The 25,203-nt window shown below is 37.4% G+C and overlaps 2 protein-coding genes across 2 annotated transcripts in view; both read right to left on the reverse strand.

The window, feature by feature from the left end:
* The window catches only part of LOC127580302 (mucin-2-like), a 29,178-nt gene extending 27,100 nt beyond the window's left edge, over positions 1 to 2,078 (reverse strand). The window contains exons 1-3 of the mRNA XM_052033589.1: positions 1,901 to 2,078; positions 1,129 to 1,365; positions 202 to 358 (exon numbers count right to left, since the gene is read on the reverse strand). Of these exons, the coding sequence (XP_051889549.1) occupies positions 202 to 358; positions 1,129 to 1,251 (280 nt within the window). The 5' untranslated portion in view covers positions 1,252 to 1,365; positions 1,901 to 2,078. The remainder of the gene's footprint in view (positions 1 to 201; positions 359 to 1,128; positions 1,366 to 1,900) is intronic.
* Positions 1,982 to 24,783, reverse strand: LOC127580568 (mucin-6-like). The gene is made up of 20 exons (XM_052034153.1): positions 24,702 to 24,783; positions 20,484 to 20,549; positions 20,145 to 20,373; positions 19,697 to 19,814; positions 17,728 to 17,806; positions 16,455 to 16,561; positions 13,647 to 13,822; positions 12,335 to 12,393; positions 12,107 to 12,232; positions 11,353 to 11,473; positions 11,131 to 11,269; positions 10,150 to 10,242; positions 9,979 to 10,051; positions 9,769 to 9,906; positions 8,670 to 8,825; positions 6,260 to 6,354; positions 5,475 to 5,601; positions 4,051 to 4,297; positions 2,270 to 2,328; positions 1,982 to 2,094 (listed from the first exon to the last, which is right to left on the reverse strand). The coding sequence occupies exons 1-20, from the start codon at positions 24,748 to 24,750 to the stop codon at positions 1,982 to 1,984; spliced, it is 2,370 nt and encodes a 789-aa protein (XP_051890113.1). The 5' UTR covers positions 24,751 to 24,783.
* Between the last annotated feature and the right edge of the window lie 420 nt (positions 24,784 to 25,203).

The following is a 25,203-nucleotide window of genomic DNA, read 5'->3' on the forward strand; positions in this document are numbered from 1 at the left end:
TATAAATGTAACCATCCAATCAAGTCATGTAACATAATCATACAGTTTTTTTAAAAAACGAAGCAGCTAACAAGTACAGTTGATTACTTTAAGATAATCTATTATATTAAAACTCATCTGATACACTCACTCGCAGGTTTAAGCTGTTATTTTTAAAAATGTGAAAAATGGCCCTTTATTATAATAACACTTTAGACTTACGACATCGATCAGGTGTTCTCCAGTCAACACAAACACCAGCCTTATTACAAGCCTCTGCATATACTGCTACAGCAGTACAGAATCCCAGGTATTTCCCTTCCAAATCACAGGCACAAGCTTCCTCAACACAAGCTTCATAGTATGGAGTTGCATCAACCTGAACAGGCAAATAAGCATAAGGATTATAATATTTAAAAAGAACTACGAGGTAAAAATCCAAAGAAATGCTGCTTATCTTTTAACATGGGTAACATTATTTGTGTGGTGCCAGTTTGATCTCATTGGTAATAGCCTTGTCTCTCAGTGAGTAAAAGTTCAAAACCAATTTCAGTTTCTTGAGTGCATAAGTTAGGGTGAAATTCCAGTGTAGTATTGTGGGATGGTATGGGGATTGTGTATTGGGGGACAGGAGGGGAAGAGGTATGTGTTTGCATGTGGGTTGAGGGTGTATCTGTGGTGAGGTGGTGCTACTACACTGCTGGTAAACTAGCCCTTTGATTTGACATGTACGTTCAGACTCCTCCTTCCTTTTTGGGAGGAAATAAAAGACCTGCTGGCATTATTTGGAAAATAAAGATTCTCTTGGAGTGCCAGCTTATAATTATTTTTTGAGCAACATCACTAAAGAAAACAGAAGATCTCGTAGTTAGTTATTTCTTCCTGTTTAATCGCGATGAACATAAATACTAAAGCTATATCCCTATATTCAAACATGATCTATACTTCTAAAGTACTTCTTAAAGATGTTACGATACTTTAAGATGTTCTGAGAATGTGAACAGGTCAATAGAGGTGCATCTTTTTTCCCCTTTCTTTATGAAAAAACCTCACTCTCAAAGGAGCTTTGTCTCCATGTTTGAATTTATGTTTGAAATCATCTTTTTGGATCCCCATCTCAAATAATGCAGATTTTTTCAGCAGACGTACCTTGCTGTGGCATGATTGAAACATGTTGTGTTTAATTATGTCACACTTCCTTAATGCCCATGTTAAGCAATATGGATTTCTCTCACATGGCGATGTTTGATTGACTGTATCTGAGCAGGTCATGGACTTCCAGCTGTTTCCAAAAATCACCGTGTTAGACACCAAGGAATTCCCTTTTGTTGTCAGATCATCTGAGACATCGTCATTGAAGTTCCCACACAGACCACACACTTTATTCTTTAATAGAAATATGAAGTTATGAAAATAAATTCTGACCATTATCATTTTGCATATTTATTTACATCTGTCCGATAGTACAGATTAGCTGCTGTAGGCATTTATTTATGGTTTTAACTAGTTGTTAATTTGGCAAGCGTGATTGAGAAAACTTGTGGTAATAATGGCTTTGCAAATATATTGTTGGAAGTTGATGATCATTAGTTAAATAATCATTATAGCTGTGTAAAATGTCCTAAGTGAAGTATCGTCTTCTGATGATCTTGAAGAGCATTTTAGTATTTTGATTTCAAAAACAAATGATTGGAATTTCCTGCCTCTCTCACTGTACTGTGTACAGAAACATATGTGTTCATAATTCTCAATGACATTTTTAGAAAATGTTTTTAAGTATAATCCTGGATAGAAACCCACAAGTGAAAAGTGTGCTTATGAGGAAATCTTTTGGTAGTTTAACAACCCATTTTCTCAGTGTGTTTCCTGCCATGATCAACAAGAACCAAAAAGAATATTTTAGTTTTCAGTCCATACTTACTTTCCACCTCGAGTCCAGTGTGATTGAAAGTCTTGTGCTTTTATCCCATATCACAGTGATCCCATTGGGAAAAGGTGAGGATTAAATAGAGTCAACAGTGTGAAGTGAATAAGAATTGACTGTGCACTGGGTTTGATTTGTGAACTTCTCAGCTGTCACTACTCGGTTATCAGTGAGAACAAATTCTTTACACCCTGTAAAAAACAGAATACAATATCAGTGTCCAGTGATGTATGTTTCCAGTTCAAGTATTGTAAGATCTTTAAAAAAAAAATTGTCCAATACAGAAAATGTATGATCATAGAGAAAGAGAAACTAACACCTCAAGTAAGATTCTGATGTTTCTTGAGCACGTCATTCCCCTTTCACCAGCAGGGAACACTCTCTGTGAGAATTTGGAGAGTGCCTTCTTGGCGATTACATTGGTCCTAAGAATAAAACAATAAATCCAGAATAGGAATTAGAAAAACAATGCCCTTGATTGGGCCTGAGACTAATGAAGTTTGCATTTAGACCTCTAGCCTAAAGTCCTCATGACACTCACAGCAGCTGGTGAACTATGTTCATAAGTCATAAAGCCTATTAACTGTCTCTCATTGCAGCAATCAAAAGTGGATAAGGCACAAGTTACTTAGCACCATGATTCAATAGTAATTATATTTTTAGTATTAATATTCAGTTTGAAGCATTATACTGCTAACGAGCAGTGAACCAGCCTTGGCACAGATGTTTGCTTTACCTTCCCCAGGTGATTTGTCACATGCATCTTTTATATATGTTTCCTTATACAACAGAAATATTGCCTTGCCAAAACATCCAAATCATCTGTTTTCCTACTTTGTATCTTAGCTTGTATAATAATTTTAATGCAGTATAAATGATGAAGTGCACATGTCATGTGCAATGTGACCTCATTAGAATATACTACAAATCACCTGGATTATTTCTGCTCTCTAAAATTCCAAGAATTTTAATGGAAACTTATTTGCATCCTCATTATTAGTCCTTCAAGAAAATCATAGAAACTGAACTGATTTTGATAGTGTTTACTCATTTGGTAGTAATTGCACTGATGTATATAAAGTCATCCCCGTAGTTAATTATGTAAATAACATTATGAATCTTAAGTACCTCAACAAAAGTATATTCACAATTTCCATCATAGACGTATCTTTTCCCATCAAAGGTTATATAGTGGCCATCACCATAAACTTCACAGGTCTTTGGGCATGTTTCATTGGTACAGCTCCATGAGCCTCCCTGGCATGTGCTGCAATATGAAGAGTGCAGAGCCAGGATGAGTAGTGACATACAGCAAGTGACATGGTTTTCAATCCTTCTGCTGTTTGTGTAATCTTACCATTTATTGCAGTCCCTTTGAATCATTCTTCCATTGCTGTAAAGTTCACCGTGATATATACAAGGGCAATTTTCGGGTTCAATACAGTTTCCACTGTCGTCTTCCACAAGACCATGGGGGCAGGCACATTCATGGACACATGAACTCTGCTGTTATAACAGATTAAAATGAGTGTTTGGTTGAAAGTATTTTCACAACCAAATCAGTGGCTAATAGAATAATTAAATTGTTGCCCTGTATCATGTCTGGCTTGTACAGCTTTTAGTTATAAGCTTCTCTGATGAAGCTAGAATTTGTGAGGCATCAGAACAAAATACAAGATGACCATAATTTTGTTTTACAATAGTAATTTATGTAATTGTAGTGACTAATGTGAAACATTTTGTGTAATTGTTCATAAATTTAGTAGGTTCAGGTAACTATCCATGTGAAAGTCACTTACGCATGGAATGTTTAGAGTTCGACATGTCTTTTTACACAAGTCTTCAGATGAAGAAGCAGTTTCATTCGTACAGTCAAACATTACTTTCCCATTCTGGCATCCTAAAGAAAACAAGAGTTAAAAAGAACTTGTAAAATGGTTGTTCATTAATTTAGTATGTTACACAATTTGTGCACTGCTGAAGTAGAGAGATGATGTAACATTGGATACCTGGAGATGTTGGGTCTGGTGCTTTCAAGCAATGAAGATTTCCATTTGGCAAATGCTGCTATAAATAATAGTTGAATTATGCTTCAGATGTATTTAATGGTTATTTCCATAATTGTTAAATAATTAGAAAATACTTACCAGAGGCTGCCACTTTTCCTAACACTCTGTCCTTTTTCTATAAGTCTCCCTTCGTAATAGCACAAGCAGTCTGGCTGTTCCACACACAATCCATTTTCATCCATATACTTTTGTTCAGAACAGCCACATCCATAAACTGGAACATCCTTAATTTCGCAGGTGTAATCATATTCTGATAGTGACCTGCAGGTCCGGTTGCAAGCTCTCATGTCATTCTGGTAAACCTGAGAGCTACTGCACGATATATCTAAAACCAGATAATAGTTAAGCAATCATCCAGCTAAAGATCATCAAAAAGAAGTAATGCACTTTGCATATTGTATGCTCTGGCTTCTAAAGGTTATGACTTTTGAGTACAAATTATCCCATTGCACTCGAGTTTTCCACTGCAGTCTTTCTAGATATAATATGTTTATGAAACTTTACAAGTATATTTGAATTTGACAATAATTTAAGTAAACATATGTATTATATCGATGCAAAGAAGGTATCTTAGGAAATCTTGGCCTCTGTCTTTTTGAAGGATTTTTGCCCATTATAGTTTAAGAATTTGTTTTAATTTTTTTTATTGTTTTAATATCATTTTGTATCATCATCTTGATGTGTGGTTCCTTTACTTGCGCACAATGTAGATATGTGGCACAATAGGGCTAATAATTTGGAAAATGGGTATAAGTAGGATAGAGAGCTTCCTTCCAAATCCAGTCATTGCATGTCTTTTATAATTTTAGCCTTTTTTAAAAGGTATATTAAGAATAATCCTTTCCTGTAAAGATTATTCTGTACGTCACATCACAAAGTGTAGGCCTCAAAATTGGTCTCTGGAGCACCCATTATTTGGGAGCTGCTGGTGCTGATGTGGGTGGGATTTCTTGCACAGTGTCTGCAAATGTTTGAGTGTCATTGAGCCATCTGCTATTTTTAAAAGTGTAATAGAACATGCAATACTCAGATTGTGATGTTAGCCTTGCTATAAGTTGATTTAGTGCTAGTACTGCCAAATTGAGCCTTAACAGTCCAGTTGCCTGATAAGAGAGAGAGAAATGGTGCATGGTGGCTACAGTGTCTACCATCTACAAAATCTATCACATAGAAGTATGAGGACAAGCCAAGGCACTTGAAAGGCAAGCACTAAGCACAGACATAAAAGTAAGTAGTGCCTGTAAGGCTTCTTGGCTCCCCATACTCAAGGACGTCATTCTCTTTTCCAACTCATTGTTTGAATTCTTTCTGGGGAAGAAGGTTTTTGAGAACATCTGACATTTATTAACTGGGTGATTTTGCACACTCTGGATGAAATCAAATAAGATTAAAGGAAAATATTAGAATACTTCTGGGATAATAAATAAACTTCAGTGGGGCCAGATTAGGTTTAGGGACATTAAGACTGCCTGAACAAGTGCCGAATCTTCACCATAACGTACTGCAAATGTGTCTTCTCCAGTTTCTCACGATGACACCATTAGCAGCGCACTCGTGGGCATATGCTCCCAATCCTGCACACAGGCAGTCATTGATATTCTCACAGGCACAAGTCGCAGCCACACACATCTGGAAAAATGGAAGTTAGCCTAATGAATCTCGCTATTCTCATTGCTGTACAATTCACATATACACGTAAATGTGTCAAAAACAGTGCTTAATAAATAATTCACTGTTGTTCCCTGCGGCTGCATTATTGCTCATTGGTTGATAAATAAATATAGCAATCACTAAATAAACTAAGTTTTATGAAGAAGCACATCTTGAGCCTCCGCTTAAATGATAATTGCTATTGCTGGTTGCCAGCCATGTTGGAGTGCTCTCGCCCAAGCTGAAGGTACATATGCTTCCTGGCTTCTCTAACCCAGAATCCATTAGCAGCTTCTTGCATTGCAAGTAATGTAGTCTTCCACCAGTTGTGCTGGAGGCATAGATGACAATACACACAGGAATACTCGGATAAGTCAAGGTGCATGAAAGGCAAGCACCAAGCACGGATGTAAAAAAACAAGTAGTTGGCTTTTGCCATGTTTAATTTGTAAATTTGGTTTGGAATCTTTCTTTTCTGATGGCTTTTATTTTCCCTTTGTGACCAGTGATGCTCAGTGACAGATGGTGGGTGGGTATGCTGGTGAATAAGAAGTTGAGGTTTGATTACTGGTTTCACACTCAGATCTTCTGACTTTGTATTGTTTCCCCAATACTAGCTCTCATACAGGTTTCTTACCTGGTAATATTTCATGTAATCCACTGTGGAGTGACATACTGAGAATGCACCTGCTGGATCCATTAGAAAGGAACAGTGCAGTTTGGCGTAGTGTTCTGCAAATCAAATTTATTAACAAATGTTTTTTATCTGTATCTTTTAAGTATTAATTCAAATAAAATAACTCTAAAATAAATTATTTTTACTCTAATAAAAACTCATAATGCTCATGCCCATCCTCACTGCACCATTTGACTTCCTGGTGTTGTGCTTTTGGCACAATTTTTGGTTAATTACTTTCCCTTCTAAATGTTCATGCTAACGTTTATTATAGAAATTGGCCTGTAAACCAATGGACTTGGCTTCACAGACTTTAAAGGATCTGTTTAGTTCCAGCTCCCATTTGCAATGCAAGTTATGATGTTGTGAAATTTTCTCTTTCCATAGAAAACCCCCAGAAATGTGAAGAAGAAATGTCTGCTTGCAAATCATAATTTCTTCTGTGAGTAATAACTACAGTTTGTAATAGGACAGATGTTGATTTAATTAGACAAAGAAGGACTTTTCAAAATCATAAACCAGAGAATGGAGAATTTCAGGGCATAAAGAGCATACATCTATTTCCTTCTAACCCCACATCTTAAGACAACCTCAAGTCTCTGATCCCATGCACGACTTGACACCCACTCTGTATTTCACATGTTGATACTGATCTCCTCTCAAAACTTCCCGAGCTGTGCTCTTACTTTTTTCTCCCCAAGCTCATGAGTGTCATCTCCAGTAATAAAACCTTCTTTCTGCTCTATTTGCTTCTCCCTTCTGAACTCTAATGTTTCTTTTCTCTTCCCATTAATGACTGCCACTTGAGTTTCCAAGATTTTTCCTGCCTACAGTTCTCATCACACACTTCCATAATGTCCTGCAATGATTGCCCTTAGTTTCTCTCCTTTCTATAATCTCCAGTCAACTTCTTGTTTCTTTTGCCCTGTACACCCATCCCTCTTTTCCATTCTACAGTGTTGCAGGCAAAAGGCAACACAACTTGCACGTCAAAACCAATATTCCTTCCCGGATAACTGAATTGTTTAGTGGCAACACCCATTCTACCAAATTCAGCACCTGTTCTCAAACCTATTTCAGAATGTCACATGTCCAAAGGTTACTCTACCACTTCTAACCACCTGGATTTCCCAGCATCTTTGTACTTTTTTTTCTATTTATTTTTAGTTTTGAACAATGTCATGGACAACAGCTCAGAGTCTGAAATTTCAATGAGGTCATCACAGAAGCAGGAGACATGGAAAAACTCAGGCCGTGTTTCATTGGTGATGTCACTTGCAGAAAACTGAGACAAGGTAGCTCCTGCCCTGTACTGCCCAGCAGATAGGGATGCCAGAATATTTCCATGCTGTTTTAACAATTGAGAGGTGGGTCTTGGTGAGGCTATCAAAATTATCCTTATGGGTCCAATGCAGCTTGTGAGACTTTTGCTGAAATTACTATGTCTGCTTTGGGTTCATTTCTTTTATTTTGGGAGTGTGCTGGTCAGATTTCTCCTTGGACAGAATTAAATGAAATTCCCAGGGCAGTCAATATCCTTTGGCCTGACTCATGAAGAGTCAGAATCAGATGTATCCTTCAGATGACATCAGATTAGCCAATGATAGAGAGCAAATTCATGGCACGCAGACACAGTTCATAATTTAAAGTCAGAAATACTGTCTTTAGTTTTATTATAAATTCCTTTGTTTCTATTATTGAAAAGCAATCCCCTTTGTTATATTACCATTTTCTGAACTAATGCACGGCTTAAGTATGCTTTAAAGAATTAGCAAAACTAAAGGCAACTACCACCTAAAATTTGTCAAGCAAAAATTATTGCTTTTTTAAAATCTTCATGTTTGTTTAATTTTCCTCAGATTTTGGTAACAAAATTAGTTGGTAATCTGAAAACTTTATTTGCTAATTTTCAGGTATTGGAAATACTTGTATATTTTGTGACAAATTGATGTAATGCAATTTAAGACGATGATGAAATTTCTTACATGTAATAATTCATGGATACTAACACTAAGAATTTTCTGTTTGACCAGCTAATTTCTATGTTACATATTTGCTGAGAAAAGCTAGGAAACTGGAATATAACTAATCTCATCTTTTGAATCAAATTAATCAGACAGGAAATAATTTGAATGAAAAGATTATGCAAATAGGATAGTGGGAGAGAATTTTATGAACTAAATATTGAAGGATGACATATTTTAAGTAAGACGACAGGCAAGGCTTGTCACTACCTATTCAGACCTCAAGGTGTCAGTAGAATGCTTTAATTTCAGTGTGGGAGAGAAATTGGCCAGGATCTTTTTTAAAAATAATGCAACTGAATAAATATTTTTCTGTGATTAAGAGGCAATATCCTTTGTTATATTACCATTTTCTGAACTAATACATGGATCAAGTATGCTTGATGGAGGGCAGTTGTTTTCAACGGCCCAAGAATTAGCAAAAGTAAGAGGAGCATCTTCCACAATGTTAAATGCAGATAAGAAGTCGTCATTTGCATTGTCATTAAAGGTGCCACATAGACCTGTGAAATAGAAAATATGCATTATTAGAACAAAACAGTAACATGTCTTTTAATCTGATTCCATGCTAAAGTGATCACAACATTAACTTGTACCACTTGCTGTTGGCTCTGATGATTTCAACCAGGCTTTAGTTGATAGGACACTTGCTTTTGGGTTGAAAGGTTATAGATTCTAATCCCACTTTTGAAATGTATTCCATTGTGTTACTGTATCAATACAAGACCTTACCATCAAACATAATGTGTTTAACTGAGACATTGAAACTAAGGCTCTGGGGTAAAAGCAAACAATTTCATAGTGCTTTCTCAAAGAAGAGGAGAGCAGTTTTTAACCATCCTAGGCAATATTTATTCTTCAGCCAACAACATAATAAAGTAAAAGAAATAACCTGGTCATTATCTATGAGATGTTTATGAGGCTTTATGCAAAATTTTCACCTGTTTTACTTCATATGTAAAAAAAAATTACTGAGGTTATGAAGATTGACATATATTTGCTTTTTTTCTGGTACCTTCTGGTTTTTGTCACATGTTTGATAATTCAAGTTTATATGGAATTTTAACATGTAATACATTAAAACACAGCAATTTACTGTTCATACAGTATGCATTAAGTAATCATTGCATTTGTATCACCAAAATAAAGGCCAATAATTCTTTTACACATTGCACAAATTAATCCAAATTATAAGAAAACTAACAGGTGCCTAAAAGTATTGAGGGAGGTTGGGGGAGTGGGGGGGATGGTGGTGCAAGCAAGAGTAAGAGAATGTGACAGAACTGACTCTTAAATGTCATGTTGCATAAATCCACAATCCAAAGGGAAGAATGAATAGCATAAACCTAGAGCACAGCCCAAGGCTCTTTCCATATGTTCTATGGGCATTAGTTTTATGAATTGATTTAGCAGTCAGGTATATTTTGCAAGAATTAAACACATCACCTCTTGTGTGACCCTGCAAAACTTCAGGCAGTGAGATGTAAAGCTGCATGATGGGAGATGTTTGCACTTGCATTTTCAGCCCAAATTTAGTTGCCACTTGGAGGAACATGGAAGACTGTTGAAATATTATTATATCATCTGTAAAAAGAAAAATAATTTTGTTAGTTTTGTTGTTATTTATTTAGTAAATGGAACAAGATTTTGTTTTACCTTTTCTCAGGGGAAGTCCAACTTTATTCCCTTCAGAATAAACGTTACCATCACTAGTGAATGTATAATAAATCTACACAAAAGAGAAAAAGGAACATCTCTAGTGTAATTTCTAGTTGAAACACATCACAAACAGAAAGGATATGAATAAATAACACTATACATTCTCACCTGCTGGTTGGTGAGTACCACATGGTGTAAACACATCTCTTTCAATGCAATTTGACATGGCCTCACTTCAATCATTACAATCCATGCACTTGTCTGTGGATAAAACGATAGAACATACAAATCTGTAGTCTGTGAAATTAATGCGTGAATTGATATATTATTGATGCCAGAATCTGAACAAACCTGAATTCCAACAGCTTAATTGAATTTATATGAATGTTATAGTTTATAACTCACTTATACCTCGCTTTTATGAAATGAATTTTAGTGCAATTGTCAGTGAAGAAATAATCAAACATTTTGTATTTAGTTAAAATGTTAATTACGTAAAAACAGGCAATTTGTCCCATTTGTTCTTTGATGTTAATACTTCATTCAAGCATCTTCCACTCTACTTCACCTAACCCTATCACCATAATCTTTCCCTCAATGCTGCCTTTGCTTCTCCTTTAATGCATTCATACCTCTCAGCTCAACCACTGAATGTGACACAACTTGTTACAGTTTAACTTCCTCCAGGTAAAGAAGCATGTCCTGAATTTCCCTTGGTTATGTTAGTTATTACCTTATAGTTATGGCCTAGTTTTGGAGTCTTGTCAGGACTTTTTTTCTCTGAGGTTTGACCTGATTGTTTATATACAAAATACGTATACACAAAAATATGCACACACAGAAGGATATTATATCTTGCTTGCATCCTTGATGCAGAACTTTGCATATAATTAAAATAATTTAATGCATACTTTAAGTTTTTAGTTGTTAAATACAAATGGACTGGAGATGTGATTTTTTTAAATCCCTGTCAGTGCTGAAAATTCGGAAATAATAGATATCCCCTTTTGTTGCTTAAAGGGTATGGCCAACTCCCCTCAATAATCAAAATTGTGCAAAATTACACAGAAAAACCTAATTTTAGACACATCACACTCTTGATTTATTCTAGTCTCTCCCTAATAGTATGTGCAATGAGATCTTACGTACAATAACAGCATAGTAAGAGCAATCTCCTTTCATTGTGTAATATCTATTATCAAATGTTGTAAAGTGAGATCCTTCTTCAATTTTGCATCTTCCAGGGCAGCTGACATCTGAGCAGTTCCACATTCCACTCCGACAAATACTGACAAGAAATGCAACCATTAGAAAGATAGCTAAATAATTCAAAAAAATTTATATCAAAATGGTGAGAGTTGAAATCATTACCATGTATGACAAGAAGTGTTTCTTATTTGTCCAGGTTCATAAATCTTTCCATCATATTCACAAGGACATGCCTTTTTGTTGACGCACAAACCCGTGCCTCTTATGTCATCGAGGACAGTGCCTGAGGTAGGATAAGTAACTAAGTGCATCTTTGCATAACAAAGAATGTGGCTTTCACTTAGAATGACAATGATTGTGACAGTTGTTATTGCGATAGAGAGCAGATTTGAATGAATTTACAATTTATCAAAGCTTCAAGACTATTTTAGAGTTAACACACCCATCAATTTATGATGAGTTACAACACTGTTTTTGCGCTGAACTTAAAACTTACAGTATGAAGTAAAAATGGGGATTAGGGACTGACCCCAAAGGTGAGTTCACTGAACCTTTTTTTGAAATCACAGACTGTATTCTCTCGTTCTGTCTTTAATCACCATAACGATTTTCATGTGATTTCCCAGTTGGATTGTCTGCTGTCTTTAAAGAGAATGTGATGTTGATACCAATTGGCCGACCATAAGTGGTGTGGGCTGTACTTTAGTTAAATTCAGTGTATACTTGGCAACAGTGCAATCTATTTTGAGTGATAATGCCCTTCTGCCAGACCTGACTACTCACCAAAACAGATCAATGGACCGTAGATTAATGAAAGGACAAGATCTCTAAAATTGGAATATTCCCTCAACAGGGTACTTGATTTGTGCATCATCATGAATGACTGAATGCTGATTTGCTTATATACAGTAGTTACCTTCAGGGCATTCGCATGTATTCACACACTTATCACATTGTTGTTGTGTTTCTGGGTCAGAGCAGGAGGGGACACATAGAGCGCCACATTCCTTGTAGAGTTGATTTTCAGGACAACCAGGGTTAACTGATTAAACAAGTTAAACATTAGTGTAAATCTCAGAATAATTCAAGAATAAGGTTAGACTTTTCAGCATTTTCATTACATGTTTATTGATTTATCTCTTACCACAGGTAACTTTTGATCTCCATTGTTTCCAAATTTCCTGCAAGGTGATTTCAGGATCACTATAAACAATTAAAGACTTTTAATAAATGAGTCACATAACAAAAGTGATTTTTCTTGATGTGAACTTTGTTATTTCTATCATTTATACATGATCATTTCATTGTTTCTGAAAGGTTTTAAGGAAGTGATTATTGCACAGGTTTCAGGACTGGTCCCACTTGCAATTTCAAAAGCTTTGTATCCTTTCTGGCCCGAGTTTTGAGGTTATCCAGGAGGAACACTTTGTCTTGTTCTGGGATAAGGGCCAGGGTTTTTTTTCTAACATTGGTATGGAAGTCCTTTTGCCAGGTGGGGCTTAGGCACTAATGAGCCCAATGTGCCAGTTCCATCCTAAAAATGAACCGGAGTATCAAGAAGAGTTCACTTACGGGATAATTATTGAGACCTAGTCTAGGTCATGCTTGATAGTAAAAACCATCCCATGAAGACAGCAACCCTATTCAGATTTGACCCTCTAAAGGAAGGTGTACCCATCACCTTATTGTTTACACTGGCTGACTCCTGCCCATCGTGTCTCTTTCAAGGCAGTGATGTCAATGTCAAAGCATCCGGGTTCCTGACCATTCCAGGTCCCGAGTATCATGATGCAGAGTGGATGACACTTGCATGGCTTCTTTTAACATGAGATTGTAGTTGCACACCATCTAGCATGTGGTCAGTAGTGAGGGGGTCTAACACATGGATGTTGACATGTATACAATTTGATTCAACATTGGCATGCTCATCATAGAAGACAGGTTAGTGGCGGAAGGGTGTTATTCTGGCCGGAGGTCCGTGAGCAGTGGTGTTCTGTGGGGATCAGTGCTGGGACCTCTGTTTGGATGAAAATATAGACAGGTGGGTTAGTAAGTTTGTAAACAACACAACAATTGGTGGAGTTGTGGACAGTGAAGAAGGTTGTCAAAGGATACAGCAGGATACAGATCAGTTACAGATATGATTAGGGACGAGCTTAGATGGGCATCTTGGTCAGCATAGACAAGTTGGTCTGAAACACTGTATTGTGTTATGTTACTCTATGACATCCTAAGCCTCTGGAAGGTGGGCTTAACAACACACAAGTCACCACCTTAAGAGAGGGAAAGGGAAAAAATACTTTCGGAGAAAATTAATTAATTTTCTCATGACAATGCCATCAAAGATTGTAACAGTTCTGGCAATAGTAACATTTCTCGATGCAAGTGATGGCCATTGTAACATGACACTTTCAACTTTGACATACATACAATTGACAATTTAATGAAATGGTTACCTTGTTACTGGGAGATTTGTACATTGCCTCGATAGCTCTTCGAAAGTGGCACACGCATACTCTTGCTTATTTCCACTAGCACAGACATCTTTTTTACATAAATCTAGGTACCCTATAGTAAGGGAAGGTTTCTCAAGACATGTAGAAAAGTACATTGATATGGGAGGCAGGCAGCTCTGAAAGTGGAAAAGCATAAGAGAGAATCAGAAACCACTGCCTTGTACTTCATTCTATGGTTTCAGCATTTAGTGGCGTTGAAGTGGTCCCTTCCAGTCAATGTAATGAAGAATTCACCAACACATATATTTAAAAGTAATACACAATAAATTATTTTATTATATTGCAGTGATTTGTTACTGTTTATCTAATTGCAAACTCAAAAACTTCGGATCTTGAGTGTTGATGCCAATTAATTGCAGCACATGATAAAACATGCCATTCAATGACTAATAACTATACTTTAATAATGGTGATTAGTTCCAGACAACTCAGATTCACTATGTAGTTTCAAGCAAGATTCATTAACTCTTTAGTTACCCAACTCTTACTTTCAGTTTCACAACTTCCAAAACTCACTACTCATATTTAGATACTACCTGCTATAGATGAACCTAGCCAGGCTTAGACTAGGTGAGTTCTTCTGTGAATCCCTGACTTGGAGATTCTTTCCATGATGGTTATTCTCTGGAGTTATCATTGTTGGTTATCCTGTGAGTCAGCTTTTCATCTATTTCCTTGCACACTTCCTAGTCATTACTTTGATTTTAAAACCAATTGTTTGGCTACAAGTCCACTTGTTTCCTTATGTGTGCATGTTTCTTTATTTCTTCAAATTTCTTCTGACACCATTTCATGATCACCTTAGCTACCTGGTCCACGATCGTAAGAGTGTCTGTTCATGCTTTTACAATTTACCATACTGTCTGTGGTCCACAGTGCTCCAAGATGTCTGTCTGTATCAGAACATCTGCTTTTTCTGTGCTCAGGGATAGTGGAAAGCTGCCTCAGCCATGCTCCCACATCAACACTAAGCGGATGTCCAAATGTCAGAGTGACTTACTTCACACAGTCCCACTTCATGCTTCATCAGCTGCTTTGTTCCCAGTCTCTCTCTGGATTTTAAAATTAATTTTGAGATGTGGCTGATTAAGGGCCTGGTCATCAGGAGTAAAATACTTGTTGCTCAGGTGTAAAATGTTCAATGGTTCCTCTGGTTTTTGACCTTTGTTTTACCTGAAAATGGTCAGTGATTGACAAGTTTGGCTACCACAGGAAGAGATGAATGAAATTAAAGAACAGGGGACACAGATATGCATCTGGTTGACATTGCCGATATTCAACTTTCGTTACAAAAAGACTTGAAAGTTCCTCAGAAATTTCCTGCATCATCATCGTGACTTCTTTTATGCAAAACATGATTCCTGCTAAACCTCTAGACAGATTATGGAAGAGGTTGAGCAGCAATGAGGAAATTCTAGCCTAGTCATGGGTATGCATTTATTTGGAGTTGTGCTTGGACTGACAGGTAGTGACGGTATTGGTTTTGTGACAGGGCTTTGGGATTAATGAGAATCTTCCGACTTTTGCTGGTAGTTCAGGGATGGGGAAAACTTAGGAGAGTGCATCTGGGAACCTAGAAGTGTTAACTGAGAGTCACTTGTGTGGAGAAGTTCTGACAGAACAAAGACTGATGATTCCCTTGTGTTTCCTGTGCATCTAAACATAGTTCTCTCCTTATGGCAGCACCCTTTGATGGCATTAACATGGTGTAAAGTTACCAAGCCACGCCTGAGTACCATTGCTCAGAGATTTGATTGCACAGCAGCACTTTTAGTGGGCTATATGATTCGGTTTCTGTAAAAACTGAAGACTTGTCATGTGGTTCACGAAGTCTGTGTTTTTTCACTCTAGGTCCTGTGTATGTATGACACCTAACACACAGGAATCTGGTTGTGTGCAGTGGTAAATCAACAATATATAATGTTTTTATGGCAATCTGGGTTTTTAAATAATATATTGATGGCCTGTGCCATCCATGGGTCACACATGCAGAACGAAGCTTTAACTGCACCTGTTTGGCCAGCTTCTGTGTTTCTTGAAAGTAGGTCCAAGGTCGGTGCTGGGAACCCAGCTCAGGTAGGTCCCTTTTAGTAATTTACTTATCTAACTACCCCAGGGAAGCAACCTATTTCCCACCTCAGACCAGAGCCAGCAATCCTTACATGACAACCCCGAGACAGCAATCTGCTGCTCGATTGACATCCAACACCATACAGCCCACTTGCTCCCTGCCAAGGCTACGCTCCCCACCCAACCTTTCCAATGGCCATGAGCCCCACATTATCATGACCACCAACTGTAACCCCTAACTGGTGACCTTAACTCCATGCCCTACCCCAGACCACCAAAGCCACAATACAGATCCCCTGCCCATTGATTTGCCCCAATCTCTGACTCTTCCTGTGATTAAACATGCAAAGGAAAGCATGTGAGTGTGCAAGGACCATTCAAAGCATGATGCCTTGAGCCTTGTGTGCTGTTGAACCTTCCAGTAATGGATTCTCCTACAAAATGTTTATTGACTCTTTGAAGATTGACAAGCATCAGACAGAATGACTGAAAGTTGTCAGATTGTTATTACTTTCCAGTTGAGTCATTCATATCCAGTCATCTCCAATCTGGGATGAAGATGTTGGTGACCATTCACTTTATTATATTCATCATTAGAAACAGAATCAGAAATGAAAAAAAATGTTTATCATTTCTGGAAGCAATTGTTTAGTAGCATTTTTGATTTTCAAATCTTACCATAGCTGCTGTGCATGTTGAAAGTGTAGGATTATCATTAACACATACATGGCCCAGAACATCCAGCTGACTGGCAATGATAATGTTGTTTAAAGCATCAGGAGAATCTGCACAGACCAAGAAGGGAAATATATTATGAGATGCCAGGTGCTGCAAATCTCTAAAATGCTAACAGCACTGTTAGATGAGGAAATGTTAACCAATTATTTTCATTTTATCATTTATTATATATGAAACATTTGGATAAGTGTGAAGTGTTGCATTTTGGGAACTCAAGTGAGGGTAGGACTTGTACAGTGAATGGTTGGGCCCTGTGTAAAAGACATCATTATACCAGAAAGAGCGCATAGAAGATTTACAAGGATGCTGCCAGGACTCGAGGGCCTGAGTTATACGGAGAGGTTGGGCAGGCTAGGATTTTATTTCTTGGAGTGTAGGAGATTGAGGGATGACCTTGGAGGTGTATAACATCATGAGGGTCGTGGATAGCATAAATGCACATGGTCTTTTTCCCACAGAAGGGAAACTAAAAACTAGAGGGCATAGATTTAAGGTGAGAAGTGAGAGGTGAAAGATGGGACGTGAGGGGCAACTTCTTCCTGCAGTGGGTGGTGCGTATATGGAATGAGCTGCCAGAGAAAGTGGTTGAGGCAGGGACACTAACAAAGTTCAAAAGACATTTGGATAAGTACATGGATTGGAGGGGTTTAGAGGGATATGGGCAAATGGGACTTGTTGGGTGGGCACCATAGTCAGCATGGATGACTTGGGCCGAAGGGCCTGTTTCCATGCTATATTATTATAATGTGTAGTTTCCCATTGGAGCAGTGTCACTATGTTGTACTATTGTATCAGCTCGTGGCCATTATCAGTTCTATATCCATGCTCATAATGGGTTCTGTCCAGGTTAATAATTCACATTGTAATTTTACTGGAATGCTCATGCATGTTTTCTCAATGTGCAAAAGTAAATTCCATTCCTGAAAACATACAATGCCATCTTGTTTTTTTTTCTTTGAGTTTTAAGGCAAATTTTACTTTTACTTTGTCTTTTGTTGACCCCCACTGGACTTCGATTCCACTTGTCGATTGCCTGTAATTCTATTGTACCCACTGATACTTTATCGGAATAACACATCCTGCATTACATTTTGCAGCATCTTAGTTCTTCAGTACAGCTTATCCCATTGCTCACTGTGATACCATCACAGGAGATTTGAGTGCAGTGCCAAAGTATGGTTTAACTCTTTAACACCTTAACAGCTTTAATTACCAGAATTAATTTCCATTTGTTCTTGAAAATTCCCACATAGGCCACATGTTTTGTTTTTGTACTTGGTATCCAGGGTTACCTGTTGATAAAAGTTGAGATTCTAAATATATTATGAATATGTTATGGTAACTGATACCCTTCTGGAAATATGTCAATGAACTACTATTTGTCTTCATCACTTTATGTACCAGTGATCTGCGTTTAAATTCAAATAATTGCTTGATGATAAGCTAAATGATAAAACTAATTGTGCACCTAACTGAAAATTGACAGCTGTCCCTTAGCAGTAGTATTTTGCACCTGAATCATCAGGTTGTGAGTTCAAGTCCCACTCCAAAGATGTGTTGGATTAGGGTCCAGATTGTTGTTTTTCTTGTTTGATTTGTAGTTTGAGCTTTCTTTATGCTTGCTTATATGTCGGTAGAATTATCTGTTGTCTGTAAACTTTTACTAGCTTGTAGTACATTTGGCTCTATACGTCTGTAGTTTCTTTGTCTGTAAAACTGAAGTGCAACTCAGACAGTACCTTTTCACAGGCTGTTATTAGAAGATTCCCTTATCTAACCAGTTTAGACCAGTTTGCAGTAAAAAGGGAGAGCACGAGGGCAAGTTCTTTGTTACTTCGTTTTACTTGCCTTGCTTGCTGGTACAAGCTGACGCTATCTGACCTATACCTTGATGAACATCTAATAAAATGGCTGTGACCTTGACTTTTGAAGAATCTTCTGGACAATATCATTTCCAGATGTGACAGGTGTAAGCCTAAATTCCAGGCTGATACTCCAATCCACTTCTGAGGCAGTGCTGCACTGTTAGAAGTTCTTCGAATGAAACAATAAACTGAGGTTCATCTGTTCTCTCATGCAGTGTTAAGGATTCCATGGCAGTTCTTAAAAGAAGAGCAAATATATCTTTTGTGGGGAATATCTTTCCCTAACAATTAACTCCTTACCATCTGTGAGAGCTGACTGAGCACAAATTGACTATCTGACTTCTTGTGTGACAACATTTCAAAAGCACAAAGCAAGTGCTTTGGGACGTCCCAAGGCAATGAAGAATGCTTTGGAAATTAAAATCTTTACTTAAATAATTGAAAACCAGTAGAATTAACCCTCACCCAGTTGAAAAGTATCACTGTAATCATTTGTGCCATTATAATGATTGTGCTGCATTCACGTGTTTGTCCAAAATGATAGACACTGGAGTTACTGAAGCAAGGGACATAGATCCCTTATTTTTCTTGTTCCAGCATCAGTACCAGATGCTTCAACTGCAAAGTCCCTTTTTTCTGGGATTTCCTTTATAAACCTATCAGCCTCTGTACCCTTCCCTCCTCCTCTAAAAATCCTCCATTGAACCCATTTCTTTGAAACTTATGTCATTGGGCTAATAATTCCTTATGAAGCTTGGTGTCAAATTTTGCTGTGTTAATGGTGCTGCATAAGTACAGGCTGTTCCATTATTGTGAGATTTCTTTTTGGCTGTTAATACTCTGCCAACGTTGTATCAACCCATGGCATGGAGATGAAGGGAGGAGTGTGACTCAGAAAATGTCTATCATACAGCAAACATAGTCAATTTCTCAACAGTGTCTGGAGAGGGAACAGAAACTGGTGCAACTTTTCTCAATAAAAACATGATAATTTCTTCAGGCGAAATATAGTCAGCGAAGGATAGTTACATATAAGTTCTGTGCCTAAAATCAATCTTAGTTGCTTAATGTTCATTAATGCCGGTTGACAGTAGATCACTCAATAACCTCCTCTGTGGTTTGCTGGAGTGTTGTCACGACATGCAGCCTTTTTTTGGATGGGGAAAATAAACCCAGACCTTCGATTCTCAAATAACTTCTAACCTTGGCCTTGGCTTTGAAACATGGCCATTTGATTACCATAATATGCACAATTCCTGTTGAATGTTGAAAGTTACAGTACTTCAGAAGTAGAAAATTCCATTTTTTTTGTCTTACCGACAATGAATCATGCTGATTCCAGATCAGAGCAATTGTGTGCTTTCTGTTTGAAAAGCGTGTGTAAACTCCATGTTTCTGCACAGTGATGATTTTGTCATCATAGGGCAATTGTATTCTGCAAAACAAAAGTGTGCAATCAGTAACTAATTTGGATCTGAAAGAGAATCTGATCCAGTTTAAAATAAAAAGTCCCCTTAGGCATTCTCAGCAATAAACATGGATGATATGCATTACTGGCCATCCATTTTATGCTTTTGGTCTAGTGTCATTTAAATAGCTTTAAATGTACTTCAATGGCAAGTTAGATTTCACCCAACTTTGGTTATAGTTATTCCCCAAACATTGGTGTTCACAGGAAATTCTAGCACAACCAATTGAAGAATAAAGATATTTGAATTAAAATTTGCTAAATAAACCCACAATAGATTATCTGAATATAACTTGCATCATATCTTTCACTGTAATTGTTTTGTTTTCTATAATAACAGAGACGCCTTCAATTTGCATGTGTACATGATCCAGATTGCCATTAGATCCTCTGCGAATCTGTATGTTAAAATCCTCTCCAGGGCCCTTGCACTGACGACTCAAAACAAAGTTGCACTTTGATGTGTGGTAGAAAAAATCATCCTGAAAAGTCCGGAATGCTCCTCTCCCCCATGTGTAACAGCTCCCTGATGGCAGAGGAGAAATAACAATACTTGATAGTAGAGTGGCAGCAGTTCTTCAAAGATGTTTGATCAAAAATGTAGAAATTTTAATCCGAAGAATAAGAGCCACTTACCAATGCTGTTGTGTGATGTGTCCTCCAAACTGCTGGAGACCAGTGAATGCACAGAGTCATCAAGGCCTAATTGAAAATGAGACATTGAGATTTGTGGTTATAGAATACAAAAATGCACTTCAATGTCTTCTCTTAGAAGTGACATAGATATTAACTTCCATGAAGTCTCAGTGCTTCTCTTTTGATACAATCCTTTTGTAGTCAAACATTTAGAATCTCTTGATATGAAAAGCCACAGGACGGGGTTTTCTGTACCAAATCAGCAATTACAGATTTAATCTGACAAGAAATTCAAATTTTAGCAATCCGCGTGATTCTGTAGAAGTCAATGCATTAAAGATGTAAATATTCAACATTACAGAAGGAGATTGCCTGACTGATACATAAATTAGTTTCCTATCATCATTATCTTAATGCTCCATTTTTGGGTTAGATTCTTAGTTAATCAATGATTGTATTCTTGTTTGATCAGTCTCTTTGGGATAATAAAAGTTTGTAGGGAAGAGACGGCATCTGAAGAGAGAGAAATGGAGTTATTTCAGTTTATGACCTTTCATTGGTACTGAATTGTTAACTTTAGTTAAATATCTAAAATACTTGTCTGGTCACTAATTGACCACAGAATATCTTTTTTCTATTCACTTAGTAGGATGTGGACACCACTTACAACCCAATATTGATTGTCATTCCCAAGCTGCTCCCTCATACTCCTGCAGACCTTCTGGTAAAAATCCTCTGATAAAATTTTTGGTTTGGATTGCCAGATTTGGATCCAGAGACATTGAAAGAATGCCAATTTCCAAGTCAGGATGGTGTGTGACTTGGAAGGCAATCTGCAGGTAGTAGTGCTCCTCTGCTGCCTTTATCCATTTTACCAGTAGAAATTGTGGATTTGGGAGGTGCTGTTGAAGTAGCCAAGATGAGTAACTGCAGTGCATTTTGTAGATGGTGTATACTGTAGCCACTGAGTGCTGATGGTGGAGGGAATCAGTGTTTAGGTGTGGGTGGGGTACTTTATTCTTTATGGTATCAAGCTTCGTAAGTGTTTGGGATTGCACTTGTCCAGGTAAGTGGCATCTTTGTGCCTTTATAAATGGTGAAAAATCTTTGTATGTCATGAGGTGAGTCGCACACAGCAGGTTATCCACCCTCTGACTTGTTCTTGTAGTGCAGTATTTGTATGACTGGTTCAAATGAGTTTGTTGTCATCAGGGGCCAGGATGTTGATGGTGGGAGACTCAGTGACAATAATGTCATTTAATGTCAGTAGTTAGACTATCTTTTGTTAGAGATGGTCACTGCCTGGCACTTTTCAGGTGCATGTATTACTTGAACCCTACCAACCCATGCCTGAGTATTGTTTAGATCTTGCTGGATGTAGCATGGACTGCTCCATTTTCTCAGGAGCTGTAAGTGGAATTGGACATTGTCCAATCATCGATGAAAATCCCCACTTTTGGTCTCATGAAGGAAGAAAGAACATTAAAGAAGCAGCTGTAGATGATGGGGACTAGAACATAGCCCTGAGGTATTCCAGCAGTGATGTCCTGGCGTTGGATGTTTGACAGTAATTACAGTCATCTTCCTTTGTTCCAGCTATGACTTTAATGATTGGCGTGTTTTCCCATGATGCCCATTGACTTAAGTTTTTCTAGGCTCCTTGATGCCACATTCAGTCACATTCTACTTTGTTGTCAAGGGCAGTCACTCTCACTTCATTTAGTCCATGATTGGACCAAGGCTGTGATAAGGTCTAAAGCTGAGTGCATCTGGCGATACTGCTGTTACTTTACTGCAGTAGACTTATCGGAACATAGTTAGTTAGGTTGGATTTGCCTTGCTTTTTGTGAATAGTATTCATCTGGACAACTTTCAACATGAACGGGTGAATGCAAAGTTTGACTACTGGAACAACTTGTCTGGAGGTGTAGCTAGTTTGCATCACAGGTCTTCAATATTACAGCTGTGAGATTGTCTGGCCCCATTGCTTTCTCTTTATCAATATTCTCGTTTTTTTAATCAATATCCCATGAAGTGAATCAAATTGGCTCGTGACTGGCCCCTGCGACAGTGGGTATCCTATCCACATGGCACTTCTGGCTGAAGATGATTTCAAATGCTTCAGTCTTGCCTTTAGCATTTACATGCTGGACTCCTGTCATTGTCGAGGATGGGACTGTTTTCGAAACCTCCTCTTTTCATTCGCCATATAACTGCCCACTATTAATAACTAGGTGCAGAACTTTGATCTGTTGTTTGTGGGATTACTCAGCTATGTTGATTGCAACAAGCTCTGCAATCTATCTGTGTTGCAGCTTCACAAGGCTGGCACTTCATTTTTAGGTGTGCCCAGTGCTGCTTCCAACATCAGGCACACCTTCAAACCAAGATTGATCGACTGGCTTGACTAGTAATGATAGGGTAAGTATGCTGCCAGGCCATTGCGGTTGAGTACATTACGGCTGCTGCTTATGGTCCACATCTCATGGGTACCCAGTACTGAGTTGCCAGATGTATTCTGACTCTATCTCATTTTGGATGATAGTGGTGCCACACAACATGATGGTGTCCTTGGTGTGAAGGTGGGATTTTGTCTTAAAAAGGACTATATCACTTCTCTAATCCCACACCAGTTTGATCTGGTCCAGAACTGGAGATCCCTTCATTTGAAAGAGGATTTCTGGCATCGAGAACAGGAAAAAAAAAGATGAACACTGAAACCAATATTTATAGTCAGCTTTAGCTACAAACTGCAAGGAATTGATTCTGAATAATGTGGAAATTTATCCTAATTAGAAAGAAGAACACTTTTAATCCCCATACTTTCATTCCTCTGGCTGTGATGGCTATCCAAAACTGGTGGTGGACATTCAGATTTACTTTAGAACTTCATCTGAACCCCACAGCTTAAAGAGATCTAAATCTGGTGCAAGGCTGTTGGTAAATAATGCAGGACGTACAGCTACTTATTTCAGTGAAAATCTTTGAATCGTCCCACATCTAAGCATGTGAACGTCCAAGAGTTTAATTCATTAATGACCCAATTTCTTGGCATGAACAGATCATTAAAATATTATTAGACTAATCCAGTAAGTATTGGAAATGAGGATATTGGGTGGAATTATACTGGCATTAGAGGTGGTTCTGAACAGAGCCACCAGCATTTAGCTGCTCCCGATCACCTGCTGTAAGTTCTGGATTTGCTGAGTCTCCAACCCCAATATTGTTGGAATTCTCCAGCATTATGCTGAGGAAACCACCTCTCACATCCCACACTGGTCAGGGTTGCCCCAGAACTAGAGATCCCATTCAACCGAAGGAGAATTCCTGGCATAGAAAATAGAAGGGAAAAGGCAAATTATTTCTTTTTCACTTAATTTATTTTGAGGTCTTTAACGAATTCTTTGAGTTATAAATTTACAGCAATTTTAATATTTTTGTATGTCTTAAAACTCGTACCTACTGGAGCTTCCCTGCTCAAATAAAATAGTCAACCAGTCAGCACTCCCAACAGAAATACTTTTACATACAAATTTTAACATCCTTATTTACAAAATGCACTTTTTCTTTACACATGTTCAATATAAGCAGAGAATATGAAATTTTATTACTATTTCTTTGCCAAGTTTTTGTTATTAACAACATTTGAAGCCCATTGGAAACATAAGAAATGTTCTTAAAAATGAAAATACTTTAAGCTTTGCATTTTCTAATTATAGGGAACCAGCACGAAAGTAAACTAATCAATTGATTACGAAACCATAAATGAGAAGTTCTCTATCATAGAATATAAAAATACCTCAATTTAAATATCCCTACTGATCTTCAAAGGTCTTATATGATGCCTTGATGCACATTTTAACCATGATTTGTGACATTTAAGTACTTTTAGTCTCTCTAGACACAGACACAGACTTCACAATAAAATTAACGTGTTGCTGAATATATCAGACAGAGAAATGTAAGCACAATAGCCAAATAAATAAAGCAAAATAGATTTTTAACATAAAGCTTAAGCTTTTTCAGGTTTTGAATGCAACTCAGTTCAAGATCAACACTCCTTGAATAATTTGACACTTAAACAAGATATTTGTACCTTAACAAAAATATTGTACACTGTTAAAATTGTTTCCATATTTCATAAATTTTTTCTGACATAGTTTTTTTTCTTTATTGCAAACCAAATGTATAGAATAATGCATGGAAAGCATTTCTTACCCATGAACAGGGAAAGAGTCAAAACAGCAAGGAAGGAAGAGTATTTCATTGTAGTAACATTCCAGTGTTCTCTCTGAGGGGTTCCTTATTGCAGACATTTATATTCCTATGTGCATTAGTTCTATCTGAATAGAAAGGAATGAGGAAATGTAAAAACAATTGGGAAACTCTAAGGTTATTTTAACTCCAGGTCAATTAATCATAAAGCTGAAATAAACACTTCCCTTAATAAGAGTCCTTGTGTACCAAAAGGCTTAAGGATATATCTTAATCAATAAAGATACGAGCTTGATTTTGGCTTAGCTCAGTCACGAATGCATACAAGAATTACTATCCCCAATGGAAGTTTTAGCCATTGATCTGGAGACAATTCATATCACTACAGTTCAGTCACTGATTACATGTCCTGATAAAAATTGTCTTTCTTCCAGTCAGTTAAAGTTGGAAAAAACAAGGTAAAACCCTATGTCATTCACCTTACTCCCTGTGCTTGGCAAGTTCA

The sequence above is a fragment of the Pristis pectinata genome, chromosome 19, assembly GCF_009764475.1.
Source record: "Pristis pectinata isolate sPriPec2 chromosome 19, sPriPec2.1.pri, whole genome shotgun sequence".
Lineage (NCBI taxonomy): Eukaryota > Metazoa > Chordata > Chondrichthyes > Rhinopristiformes > Pristidae > Pristis > Pristis pectinata.